This window comes from Pongo abelii, chromosome 16, assembly GCF_028885655.2.
Source record: "Pongo abelii isolate AG06213 chromosome 16, NHGRI_mPonAbe1-v2.0_pri, whole genome shotgun sequence".
Classification (NCBI taxonomy): Eukaryota; Metazoa; Chordata; class Mammalia; order Primates; family Hominidae; genus Pongo; species Pongo abelii.
In genome coordinates this window covers 43,152,729-43,166,345 of record NC_072001.2, presented here as the reverse complement: position 1 = coordinate 43,166,345, position 13,617 = coordinate 43,152,729, and the positions used below count along the sequence as shown (strand labels likewise).

Genomic DNA, 13,617 nt, shown 5'->3' with positions numbered 1-13,617 from the left:
ACTCTGTCTGTTGCCCAGGCTGCAGTGCAGTGGCACGATCTCAGCTCACTGCAAACTCCGCCTCCCGGGTTTACACCATTCTCCTGCCTCAGCCTCCTGAGTAGCTGGGACTACAGGCACCCGCCACCGCGCCCGGCTAATTTTTTTTGTATTTTTAGTAGAGACGGGGTTTCACCGTGTTAGCCAGGATGGTCTCAATCTCCTGACCTCGTGATCCATCCACCTCGGCCTCCCAAAGTGCTGGGATTACAGGCGTGAGCCACCGTGCGCGGCCACCCAGAACTTTCTCTGAGTACCTCAGCTGGCAGGCAGTGACCCAGAGAGGTTGTAGTCCAGGTCATCCCCAAACCCACACCCTGTGCAGGCTGGGCCACACTCACCCCACTGATGACAGGGGAGTACCCAAGCTTGTCTTAAAGCCCTCCCAGGAGGGAGGGGAGGCTCCATTACCCATGCCACTGTCAGCAGCCGTTTCTTAGGCCTGCCTTTGACCCTCCCAGGAAGGAGCTAAAGAACAAGTGGCTGCTGTGCTTGTAAAGCCTTCATACGCAAGAGTCATAAGCCAAGAGGGCCCGGGCCGGACAGGCAGCCCCAGAGCACTCCCCACCTTCCTTCTCTGACTCACTCTCCATCATGCCTGGGGGTGTCTCACCCTCTCTCTGTCAGTCTCCTCCTCTGCCAAACGGGAAAAGAGGTTACTGTCACTATTGACAGGATGCTGGAGGGCCTGGAAGAAGCAAAAAGGTGCTCCACTCTGCCTGCCAAGAAATGTCACCACGGGGGCTCCCTTCACCCTTTCCTTTCTCACAAGAAAAATGTGCGTCTGAAGCAGTCACATATGCCACAAGTCGGCCTCCTGCTGCCCCTGGACTAGGCAAATCCAGCTTTTCCTATGGCCACACACTCGGGAACAAATAATGACAGAAATGGGAAACAACACAACAGCCACAGAGAAAAGAAAGAAAGGAAGGGAAGGAAGGAGGAGGCGAGCCACTCTCCTTAGAGAAGAGGTTACGGTGCACATTTCTGCCGCCTTAGGTGGAAGCAGTCCAGGGAGCCTCTTTGCAAGTCCTCCAAGGGGAAGGCTAGGCAAGGCCTGGGTCCCTACACCCACTCCCCAGTGGACACCTGAAGGCCAGGCTCCTGACTTACCTTGCTCTGTGGTGGAGGGCCTGGCTTGCTGCTGCTTGGAGGCGCCGTGGCAGCAGTGGACAGGAACATGCTTCGGAATAGCCTGCGCTTCAGGCTGCTCTCCCGGGTCTTAGGGCTAGGGCTGCCTTCCCCACCTGGCCTGCCTGTGGCTGAGCCCACCAGGCAGGACTGTGGCCGGGCCTCCTCAGAGCCATGCTTGGCAGCCTTCATTCCACGCCTATTGGTGCCCGTGGGGGGCGAGGCTCCTGGTGGGGAGCTCTGCAGGCAGGCACCCAGCTGCAGACAGCGCTGCGAGGCACCCTGAAACTCGGCGGGGCCCAGGGACTGTGCCTTTGCAGCCAGCCCATTGGGCAGGACCCGTGGGCTCTGTGGCTCGGGCCACGGCATCTGCTTGTGGCCTGCTGGTGTGCCCCCGTTGCAGCTGAGGTAGAGGCCATGGGGGTCAGTGCGCTCAGACTGGGGGCTCTGGAGGTACATGTCTGGGTCGGTGGCCCAGTGCTCATCCCCCAGCAGCCCCAGGGACTGTGCCCGCCGCCGGCTGGTGGGGCTGCGGCCACGCAGGGTGTTGGAGCTGATGACTGACAACTTCTGGATGTCGTTGAGCAGCCCCGAGATGTAGCCATCCATGGGCATCGTGCTGCCCCGCACCACTGTCTGTAGGGGGAAGAGAAAAGAGTGTGTGGGAGCTGCCTGATTGTGGCAGGGAGGGGCGACCGGGAGGTCAGGGTCCTCCCTGGGGAGGACCACCTAAGGACCTTCCCTGCTGTGTCATCCACCCATTAATTTTTCCATAATTTATCAGGGCCCACCGTGGGTCCCGCCTGTGCTGGATGCAGGGATGCGGGGAGAAGGCCCAGCATCAGCAGAGCAGATGGCGAGTGCCATGGGGCTGCATCCAGCATGCCCAGGGTTGTGGTCGGCTGGGCCAGGGAGCTGGAGCTCAGGGGGCGGGGCTCCATTCTCTAGCTCCACGGGTGGCTGGGAGAGATGTGCCCAGCCCTCTGAGGAAAAGAGATCAGGCCAGGGGGCTCCTCCACACACACTGGCTTCGCAGCCTCCAAACCCTGATAGGGCCCCTGACCCCAACTTCTACCAGGCTCTTGGGTCTACTAGTCCTGACCCTCACAACTAAAATTCTCCTGGTCTGGGAGAGTCCTCAGTCCCTATGGGGCTGCAGGTCCAAATATTGAATGGGACATGTCCTAAAAGACTATTCGTTGTCATCTGAAATACAAATGCAATAGAGCATCTTACATTTTCATGTGCTGAATCTGGCAACCCCACCACCCTGCAGAGAGGGTCTCCCTAACCTCCTTCGCCCTGGCTTACCCAGGGAGAGAATGGCAGGCTGACATGCAGGGAGTTAAAACAGCTGGTTAACTGATAGCTGTGAAGTAGGTGGTTCCTCCAGGGGCCTTTCTGAGGTTTAGCCAGGCATGGTTGTCTGAGTACTGGGAGAGGCTGAACCTCACCCCTGCCTGCCCCCTTACCTTCATGGGCTGGAGCTGCACCCGTGTGATTCGCGAAGGGTCCACCACGGGCTTGGGGCGCCGCAGTGTGTCCAGGATGTTCTGCCATTGTGGGGGGAGGCCCACAAACTTGCCTTCTTTGGGGTCGAAGGAGGTGTGGACACGGTGCTGGAAGTTCTGTGGCGCTGAGATCTCAGGGCGTTTCTTCTTTTTCTTGCGGAACATGGTCCCTGTAAGGGCAGAGTCAGGTTGAGCTCCTGCCCGGGAAAGAGGGATGGCTGCAGCAGGGGCTGGGGCACCAGGTTCAGGGCTCCCTCCCCTCCCCCAGCACAGCTCCCCTAGAAGCCTAGGGCTTCCCTCCACCTCCATCTCTGTTTCCTCAGGGAAATGGCTGGCTCCCAGCAGGACAGTCCCAGAAACAACAAACGTGCCATAAATAAGCCAATGCAGACTATAAACAAGGAAAAGAGGTGTCTTCTTGTCTGTGCCAAGTCCCCTGCGGAGCAGGCAGACTGTGGGGGTGTGTTTTTATAAAATCCAAAGCCCATTACAAGTATCATTCCACTGTCTGTCAACGAATTTTAAAAATGGGGAAAGAGGGAGGAAAGTTAGCAAGCTTGTTTTGTGAAACGAGTATGACCTTGATTCTTAAAACCAGATAAGGAGAGTACAAGAAAAGGAAAATTTGACTCAATATCATTTAGGAACATAATTATGAAAATCTTAAAACTATCGAATTGAATCCAACAGTATATTAAAGTTATTTTTTTGTTGGCTTTTTTTTTTATTACAACTCAGCTTTGTCCCAGGATGGTTGAACCTGTTAATATGATACATTAATAAAAAGCCAACCAGCTGACCACAGACATGCCACCCAGTCTGGGACTATTATGTATCAGGGAGCCCCCAAAGGGCCTTCATGGTTACCACGCGCTTTACCTCAATTCCAGAAAGGCCCTGAGCCAAGAGGATAGCCTGGGGTGGGTGAGGGGCAGCTAACTTAGGGGTAAAGCTCTCCAGAGAAGGCAGAGAGCACCACCTCCCTTTGACACTCTTCTCTCTGGTGTTGGAGCTCTATGTAAAACGTCACCTGGGCCGGGCATGGTGGTTCATGCCTGTAATCCTAGCACTCTGGGAGGCCGAGGCGGGTGGATCACCTGAGGTTAGGAGTTTGAGACCAGCTTGGCCAACATGGTGAAAACCTGTCTTGACTAAAAATACAAAGAAATTAGCCGGGCCTGGTGGCACGTGCCTGTAGTCCCGGATACCCGTGGGGTTGAGGGAGGAGAATCGCTTGAACCCAGGAGGCTGAGGCTGCAGTGAGCCGAGATTGCACCACTGCACTCCAGCCTGGGCAACAGAGTGAGAGACTGTCTCAAAAAACAAACAAACAATAAAACACTTAACCTGCAATGAAGCCTGTGTCCTGTGCCTTGCTGATTCTGGCTTTGCCTAAGGTCGTGCCGAGCTGCATCCACAGAAGTGACACAGGCTTGCAATGGATAGCATGGGTAGATCTGAGGGGGAGGAACTGGGGGCCTGGGAAGGGGAGGGACACTTCCAAAGGTTTGCTCTAGTTTTGCCTTCAGGGGAGCCTGGGACCTGGGATCACATGTTGATGGCAGACAGGGCCAGGGCTGCCGCTTGAATGCTTTTGGAGCTGAAGAGGCTCAGAACAGCTCACTGGGTTCTTATGTATCTGAAAAGGTCACTTCCAGGCTTCAAGAAACAAACTGAAACATAATTCTTGAACTGAAAGCTTGGATTACTCATCCACCCGAAGATCTGGAGTGCAGGGCCGTCGTGTTCTCTTTTGGCTCTTGCTCTGGAAACAGCATTTTCCTAGTCATTTTGGCAGGTTCTGAAGGAGGTCGCAGATCTGGGAGGCAGCTGGCAGAAAGGCAGGGACCCTGGACAGCCAGTGGTTCCCCACTAGGAATTCACCATGCATGACTCCAATATCAGAGCCCACGTCACATCTCAATATCAGCCATGCTGCTGGGTCTTGAGGTTCGGGAGTCCACCAAACACTCCCTAGAGGCAGAGCCACATGTGCGGGACCCTTACAGACCAAGCCCTTTGGAATAAAATAACCTGTGTGAGTTGCAGATGAGTTGTAGGGAGTCTCCCACTAATTTGGAGAGATTTTGAACAAGTAACTGAAATGATCTGAGCCAGGGGGGTTAATGAAAGACAGCTCATAGGGTTTAGGGTGTGTGAAGTAAGCAGAGTCCCCATACATGATGGCTGTTTCTCTTGTGATGTCACGTCTCTTTGAATCCCTGTCTTGAAGCTCAGGCCCTCCAGACACTGGCACTTGGGCAGATACAAGTCTGGGAGTAACACCAAACCACTTTCTGCTCAGACTTACCGGTCAAAGGGGTCATGCCTGATGTCAGGGGTCTGGGACCTGGGGACCTCGCCATATATACATCATAGTTTGGTAAAATTTGTCCTCCTCCCTTTTGGCCTTTGCCTTTTTTTTTTTTTTTTTTTTTTTTTGAGAAGGAGTCTTGCCGCCCTGTCGCCCAGACTGGAGTGTAGTGGCACCATCTGGGCTCACTGCAACCTCCACCTCCTGGGTTCAAGTGATTCTCTTGCCTCAGCCTCCTGAATAGCTGAGATTACAGGCATCCACCAACATACCCGGCTAATTTTTGTATTTTTAGTAGAGATGGGATTTCACCACGTTGGCCAGGCTGGTCTCGAACTTCTGACTTCAAATGATCCACCTGCCTTGGTCTCCCAAAGTGCTGGGATTACAGCCTTTGCCTTTTGCTACAGAAGAGTCTTTATTCAGCAGGTCTATTCCCCCAGTCCCTTGGATAGACCTGCTATCCCTGGATTAGTTGAGCTGCCTGTTTTGCCCTCCTCCCTAGCTCTGTGAAGTCTTCTGGAGGTGCAGGGACGCAGACTGCAGCTGAAGAAGAGCTGGTGAATCCGCCCCCCACCACCCACCCCAGAACACCCCTCTCCCCAACTCCCCTGCTCCACCCAAGCGCTCAGCTTTTGCTGTGGGGATGCACGGGGAGAGCATCTTTAGCAAATGGTCTCTGACTCTGGGAGCCTCTCCTGAGTCCATTCTAATAGTGAGCCATTCTGGAACAAGTTCTTCCCAGAGGCAGCAGGGAGGCTGGAGAAGAAAGAAGGACAGCCCAGAGGGTGTCTCAGGGCCAGGAGTGGTGATGGTGAGGGTGGGAGTTTGCAGAAGCAATCAGCTGAGCTCAGGCTTTGGGGGCAAGGGAGTAGAGCTTTAGAAACCAGAGGCCATTACTTAGCTCTGGAAAATCAACCAATCAACCACCTAAAGGGAGGCAGCTAGGACTCATCTGAAATTTGGTGAGGCCAACACTGCGTGGGACAACATGACTGTGTAAGTAGAAAATGTGGGAGAATCTACATAAAACTGGGATTAAGGGAGTGAATTTAAAAGGTCCCTGATTCAAGGTCAATATATATATATATATATATATATATATTTTTTTTGAGATGGAGTCTCGCTATCTTGCCCAGGCTGGAGTGCAGTGGTGTGATCTCAGCTCACTGCAATCTCCGCCTCCCGGGTTCAAGTGATTCTCCTGCCTTAGCATCCCGAGTAGCTGGGACTACAGGCGCGCGCCATCACGCCCAGCTAATTTTTGTATTTTTAGTAGAGATGGGGTTTCACCATGTTGGCCAGGATGGTCTCGATCTCTTGACTTTGTGATCCACCCGCCTCAGCCTCCCAACGTGCTGGGATTACAGGCATGAGCCACCGTGCCCAGGCTCAAGGTCAATATTTTAAAAAATCAACTGGATTTCTACATACCAGTAACAACATGAAATTTTTAAAAAGGGCCGGGCACGGTGGCTCACGCCTGTAATCCCAGCACTTTGGGAGGCCGAGGCGGGCGGATCACGAGGTCAGGAGATAGAGATCATCCTGGCTGACACGGTGAAACCCCGACTCTACTAAAAATACAAAACATTAGCCGGGCATGGTGGCAGACACCTGTAGTCCCAGCTACTCAGGAGGCTGAGGCAGGAGAATGCCGTGAACCTGGGAGGCGGAGCTTGCAGTGAGCCGAGATCGGGCCACTGCACTCCAGCCTGGGCGACACAGCGAGACTCTGTCTCAAAAAAAAAAAAATGAAATTTTTTAAAAGGTATCATTTTACATTAAAAATACAAAATATCTAGAATAAATCTAACAAAAAGATGTACAAAGTCCTTATATTGGAAAATACAAAACATTATTAAAGATATTAAAGAATGTTCATAGATGAGAAGGTTCAATACTGTAAAGATGTCAATTATTCCCAAGTTAACCTGCAGATTTATTTAAATCTCAAACAAAATCCCAGCATATTTCCTTTGGTAGAAATTGATGAACTGATTCTAAAATGTATACAGAAACATAAAGAACCAGGAATAGCCAAGACAATCTTAATGAACGAAGTTGGAGGATTATACTAAATAGATATTAAGATTTATTAGAAAGCTACAATAATTAATTTAGTATGGAATTAGCAAAAAGATTGACAAATAGACCAATGGAACAGAAGAGAGAATCCAAAAATAGACCCACTCTTATGAGGTCGTTTGATTAATGACAAAGGTGACCCTGCGACATGCTGGGGGAATGGATGATGTTTTTAATAAATGTAGCTGAAGTAATTTGATATCTGCATGGAAAAAAAATGAACCCAGAAGAATGAGCTCATATCATACTCCAAAATTATGCAGACAGATCACAGACCTCAATGTGAAAGGTAAAATAATAAAGCTGGTGGGAGTGATGGCAGGCACCCGTAGCCTGGCTGTCACCTCCCTCAGGTCCAGTGTGGTCATTATGAGGGGCCCGGTTTGGTGGGCTCTCCTGGATCCCATGACCTGCTGGGGCCTAAACCTGTCTACACTCATGGGTCCCAGACACAAATTAAACTATCAAGGCTTACTTTGCCCAAAGTGGAATTCTTGATGATATAGATTAGGGGTAGGGGATTTTTAAATATTTTGCCTATGGTAATTTGTCAATGCAGTGTGAATACAATGGCTATTTGAAGGAAATACATCAAAATATTAGTTGACCCATTTACCTGGTGGGGCTACAGGTGATCTCCTTCTATTCTAGCTTTCTATTCTTTTTCTAAGTTTTCCTTAAAGACGACGGATTGCTTCTCTAAAAAAAAAACAATTTTTTTTTTTTTGAGACAGAGTTTCACTCTGTTGCCCAGGCTGGAGTACAGTGGTGCGATCTTGGCTCACTGCAACCTCTGCCTTCCAGGTTCAAGTGATTCTCCTGCCTCAGCCTCCCAAGTAGCTGAGACTACAGGTGTGCACCACCACGTCCGGCCAATTTTTGTATTTTTAGTAGAGATAGGGTTTCACCATGTTGGCTGGGCTGGTCTTGAACTCCTGACCTCAGGTGATCCACCCACCTTCAGCCTCCCAAAGTGCTGGGATTACAGGCGTGAGCCACCGCGTCTGGCCAAAACCAAAATATTTTTAAATACAGAGAAGAGTGATCCATGGAGACTGAGTGCATGAGACATTCGCCCACCTGAATGGGACCAGTGTTGCCCTGGTCATCGCGAGTGAATCACCCAGGACAAAACGTGCCCTGCCTCGCCCCAGCATCAGGCTGTGTCCTCAGAGCATGCCCACCCGGTCAGCCAGGGCCTCCGCTTGCCATTTCCAGGGCTCCTTTTCCCATCCATGTCTCCAAGGCCACTGGGCTGAGGGAGGTGGGTGCTGCACCAGCCATGGGGCCCCAAGGTTAAGTCAAACAGGCCATGCCAGCTGTTACTGTCGCCACTCTAGCATCTCCATCTGCGCGTAATTCATCTAGAAGAGGAGCTTTCCTCCAAGAAGACACCAGAAGGAGGAAGGAGTGGGACTCCCCCTCAGAGAGCCAGACCCTGCCATTTCTCCTGCCTAGCTTGAAAGAAGTGATGTGAGCCTAAGACCCTGAAGTGGAAACAAGCAGAACGGGCTGGCCAGCTCGGGCACAGCTCCAGCCCCTCCTGGCTGACACTTCGCCTTAACACAGGGGAGGGAGGCCACACTGAAGATTCCACCTCAGGCTGGAAAGGCACTGCCGTGTGTGAGGACTGCTTTGAACTTTTCTCTTCTGGATGTCTGCAGACATCTTCCTGCTGGCTGACCCATGACTGCATCAGAGGGGATGCCCTAGGCCTGGAAGGGAAGGGTCCAGCCCAAACCAGTTCAAGAAGGAAGCTCCCCTGCTGTGGGGCTTCCTCCAGCCGGAGCCTGGCCAGTAGGGGCCGACAGTTCCTGGCACAGGCTTTCTGGAGGAAATACTGCTACCTCCAGTAAACCTGAGGGCAGAGCTGGTGGACAGTTGAGGGAGCTATGTACCTGGGGTCACTGAGGAGTGGGACAGTGGTGTTGGAGGAGCAGCAGTCTCAGACACAGAAAGAGAAGAAACTTTTCTTGAGCACCTATTATGTGCTAAGCCCCTTCCGAGGGTTAGCTCATTTAACCCTCACAGCAACCCTGAGAGAAGGAATTGTTATCCACAAATCCAGATGAGGCTCAAATAGCTTGCCTGAGGCCGCAGAACCAGGAAATGACTGAGTTGAGGTTTGAACCCAGATCTGATTCCAGAGCCCCTGCTCCATCCACCATGCTTACCCCGGACTGAGTCGGCTGTGGTTCTTCTCCCTCCCTGGAGGTCTTTATGAACAGAAACGGGCGAGATATGCGTGAGGTGTGTAGGACAGGGCGGGCCCCTCCAGGGAAGAAGCCTGCTAAATTCTTTCCTGGGCTGACCTGTGAGTCAGAGGCCAGGGGGCCTGGGGCTGTCCTAACTTGCCGGCTGACCCTTACCTTGCAAGGAACCAGGTGTTTTTCTACCCAGCAAGGGGTGAGTAAAATGTTTCCAAGAGGTCATGGTGGGGGCTGTGATGGTCAGGGCCTGGCATCTAGGAAAAGCTACAGAAACAGCAGGTGTGTGTTCTGTCCAGCACAGGATGCGTCCACAGCCGCTCTGTAGGGGCTCAGCCTGAAGCCAGGCAACCCACAGGCTTGGCTTGAGGAGGGGGTGTGTAAGTTTTGTGGCGGGTGCTACTGTTCCACAGAGACAAGGGGATTCCCAGAGCATGGCACTGAGGCTTGGCTGGTCTAGTGTCCACAGCTGAGAAAAGCAGCTGCACTGTGGGTGGGCCACCCTCCCCAACAACGTCTCCTCCCTGGAGAGGAGACATCCATGGGCCGGGCCCTGGGATGCCAGGGCCACCAGAGTCATCAGGGCCCCACAAATGCAGGGTGGCACTATAGAGGATGAGTCTGCCTTTAAACCTCAAGCCAGAGCAGGGGCATTCAAATGAGCGTTGCTGTGCGAGGCAGACCCCTTGGGAATGTACCTGCCTGTTTCAAACATGCTCTGGTATTTCCAGAACTTCTCTTTGGGAACTGCCTTTGGGGCCGTTGTGAGCCCACCTCAGCTGTCCTCCTAACCCGTCACCCCGCTTTTCACCAGAAGTGGTGGTATCCCACGTGGTCACCCACCTGAACCTCCAGACCTGGCCTAGAGTGAGTTTGGGCTGTTTGCACATATTGAGTCCCTTTCAAGGAAAGGACACAGGCCAGCGAAGGGATTCACAAGAACGCGCTGAGGCTGGGAAGCTGGCTTCCAGAAAGTGAGTCTAAAGGGGTTTGTGAGGCTGGGAAGCTGGCTTCCAGAAAGTGAGTCTAAAGGGGTTTGCAGCCACCTGGAGGGGTCAGCATGGGGTTGGTTGTGTAAGCGCTGGGATTGCTGGGAAGCTGTTAGAAATGAAGCTAGTGGAATTCCCTGCCATTTCCGGGTGACTGGGAAGAGAGGAGGCCGCTGCCTAGTGGGCCAGCTCCTGGGTTGCTCGAGGTGCCAGGGAGTGAGAGGGGGGTGGCATGCCCAGGCTTCTCACAGAGAGGCTCAGGGTCTGCTTATCAGGGCTCAAGTCCTGGGCCACAAGGCCGAGCGCTGGCTCAGCGTGGACCTTGGGCTTGGTGTTCCTAAGTCCCGGCTTGTGACCTTGGCCTACTCGCCTTCTGTAGGCCTCGGCATTTTTGTAGGTGACAAGGGATGGATTAATTCACCTCTGCCAGCTTCTCCAGGCACAGTGAGGGGGAGCATCTGTTCCTGCTCACGGAGGAGCTTTGGATAGTTCTCATGGTCGTCGCTCAGGAAGAGCCTAGCGTAAGTCCTAAGTAGCAGGCTCCGGGCTGAGCATTTCACACATGTGATCTCCTTGCCATAAGCCTGTGAGGTAGCACTAGTACTGTCTCCATTATGCAGAGAAGGAGAGACTAAGTGACTCGTACAAGCCGAGAGGCAAAGAAGGGGCAGACATGAGTCTGACCCAGGACCTGATGTGAACTTGGCTGCAGTGGCCGTCTGCTCCTGCCACCACCCTCTGTTATTCTCAGGCCCACCCGAGACACTTTGGGGAAGGGCCTATCCTAGAATCACAGCCCCAAGACAGAGGTGAGCCCCCTGAGTGCTACAAAACTTAGGAAACTACTCTACTACCATCACCAACCTGTCAGAGTGGCCTCCAGACGACCCTGTCACCTCCAGGGCTGGGCCCTGATGTGCTGAGACCTGCAGCAGGGTTTCTTGACTTCTTTGTAACCCCCTTTGGGAACTGTCATCCCACACACATTCTGACAGGTGACAGGCCTCACCTGACCCCTTGGCTGAGAATTACCGTGAACAGAAGACAGCCTTTCACTGGAATATTCTCATTGGCCAGAAGGATTTTTCTCAAACTTTACTTTCAGAAGTTTGTTTCAAAAAAAAAATTTTTTTTAGAGACAGAGTCTCGCTCAGTCGCCCAGGCTGAAATGCAGTGGCGCGATCAGAGCTTACTGCAGCCTCGAACTTCTGGCGTCAACCCACCCTCCCACCTCAGTCACTTGAGTGGTTAGGACTAGAGGAGCATACCACCGTGCCCAGCTGGGAAATTATACTATTCCTTTATTCAGAAAGTAACTATTATGGACCTACTCTACTCCAGGCTCTGGGGACCATGGTAAACGAGAGGAAATCCTCGCTCCTGTGTGGTTTAGTTTGCTTCTTCCAAACAGGTGTTGCTCTAGGCCATCCTTCTGCAGCCAGAAGAGATGGTAATGCAAGATCTGTGGGACTCCTGACGGGGTCTGACCTTCCCCTTGGCCCAAATTTCAGTCCCTCTGGCATTCCCAACAGGAGGCTGCCCGCACTCTGCTAGAACTCATTCAGCGATGAAAAGCTCCCCCTGCAGCCCCTGCCTTCTGTCCCCTCTGTCCCCTCGCTGATCCTTGTGTGGAGCTGAACTCTGTCTCACCTCAGCCTCTACTGGGGTCTGAGTCTGCCACCTGCTCCTCTTCACGTGACTCGAGAGTCAGGAGAGGCGGCACCCCAGCACCCTATCCTGGCCCCCAAAATACATGGGGGAAGGAAATTTCATCTGCTTTTCTGCTCAGCTGTCACCTGCAGGGGAGGAGGGTCCTAGATGCAGGTTGTGGCCCTCATGTGGATACCTACAAGATTCAGACAACCTGCTCAGGGTCAGTGTGCTGAAGTGTGGAGCGGCCCCAGGAGGATGAGCAGGACCCTGAAGCTCTGCTGTCCCACTTGAGGGACCCAGAGAGATGCAGCGTGGGCCAGGGCAGACAGCATGACATGCAACCTGGCAAAATGTTTGGGCTCCCTGCCTTTGTCACCATTCCCATACCACTGGCCCCAGTGAATCCCCAGGGGAGAGATAATGGGCTGCTGTTTAAAAGAATACAATAATACAGCTCGTTCAGTCACTTGTGTCAACACTCCAGCTGAATGAGAGGCTGAAGAGCAGGCCGGCCAGCCAAGGAAGGTCAATATTGACTCAGGCCCTCCTCCTGGGCCCAGTTTCAGCCTGCATGGACAGTGCTGCGGTCCAGCAGCAGCTCAGGCTATACCAGCCCTCTGACCTCCGTTTACTGTACCTTGAATCCCAACCCTTGCCTATCCTCTCCTGCTGCACAGCACTGGGCTTTCCTAGGCGTGCGGTTATTTCTAAGGCAAGACCTGAAGAATGGCTTCCTGGGAGGGCTGCAAGCCAGGGACCCTCTCACTACCCTAGATTCTTTTTTTTTTTTTTTTTTTTTTTTGAGACGGAGTCTTGCTCTGTCGCCCAGGCTGGAGTGCAGTGGCACGATCTCGGCTCACTGCAAGCTCCGCCTCCCGGGTTCACACCATTCTCCTGCCTCAGCCTCACGAGTAGCTGGGACTACCACCGTGCCCGGCTAATTTTTTTTGTATTTTTAGTAGAGATGGGGTTTCACCGTGGTCTTGATCTCCTGACCTCGTGATCCGCCCACCTTGGCCTCCCAAAGTGCTGGGATTACAGGCGTGAGCCACCGCGCCCGGCCTACCCTAGATTCTCAACAGCCTCTGCACACAGAGGTCTGAGTCCTTAGCATAGGGTCCTCAATGCCTAGCTAGAAGGAACCTCTGGCATCCCTAATCACAAGATTGCCTTTTTTTCTACAGCTCTTAACTTTCCAGACCTCTATTTCACCTCCTTACTTTACACTCACAACACCACTGTGAGTTGGGCTGAACCTGCTTTGCTGGGCCCATTTTAAAGACAGCAGGGAGCTGGAGAGAGGAGGAGGAGGTAAGAAAAGAAAGGTATGCTTATAAAGTGCCTACCACATGGAGAGACTGTGCTAGGTGCTTTTTATTAGTGCATCTGATGGCTAATTGTAGCTACTGCGAGCTCTGTTTTACAGGTGAAGAAACTGAGGCTCAGAGAGAAGTAATTGTCCAAGACAGTAAGTGTGGAGCTGGGATTCAAAGTCAGATCTCTCCGACTCCAAACTCCAGGCTCATCCACAATGCCCAGTGCCCAGAGAAGTCAAATGACCTGCCCTGGATCACACAGCTATGCAGAGCAGAGATGGGACTGGAAGCTCAAGCCAGAGGCTCCCTCTGTTCCAGGCAACATTTGAAGTTCCAGGGTCACCCATGAACACATGAACATGTGTGATG

At 52.6% G+C, this 13,617-nt stretch overlaps 1 protein-coding gene across 2 annotated transcripts in view; it reads right to left on the bottom strand.

The window, feature by feature from the left end:
• The window catches only part of PAK6 (p21 (RAC1) activated kinase 6), a 38,447-nt gene that overhangs the window by 9,813 nt on the left and 15,017 nt on the right, over window positions 1-13,617 (bottom strand). The window contains exons 1-4 of one of the 2 annotated variants that reach the window (XM_054531107.1): window positions 4,029-4,876; window positions 3,712-3,832; window positions 2,643-2,851; window positions 1,153-1,806 (exon numbers count right to left, since the gene is read on the bottom strand). In XM_054531107.1, coding sequence (XP_054387082.1) covers window positions 1,153-1,806; window positions 2,643-2,851; window positions 3,712-3,724 — 876 coding nt within the window. In that variant the 5' untranslated portion in view covers window positions 3,725-3,832; window positions 4,029-4,876. 2 annotated transcript variants of the gene reach the window in all.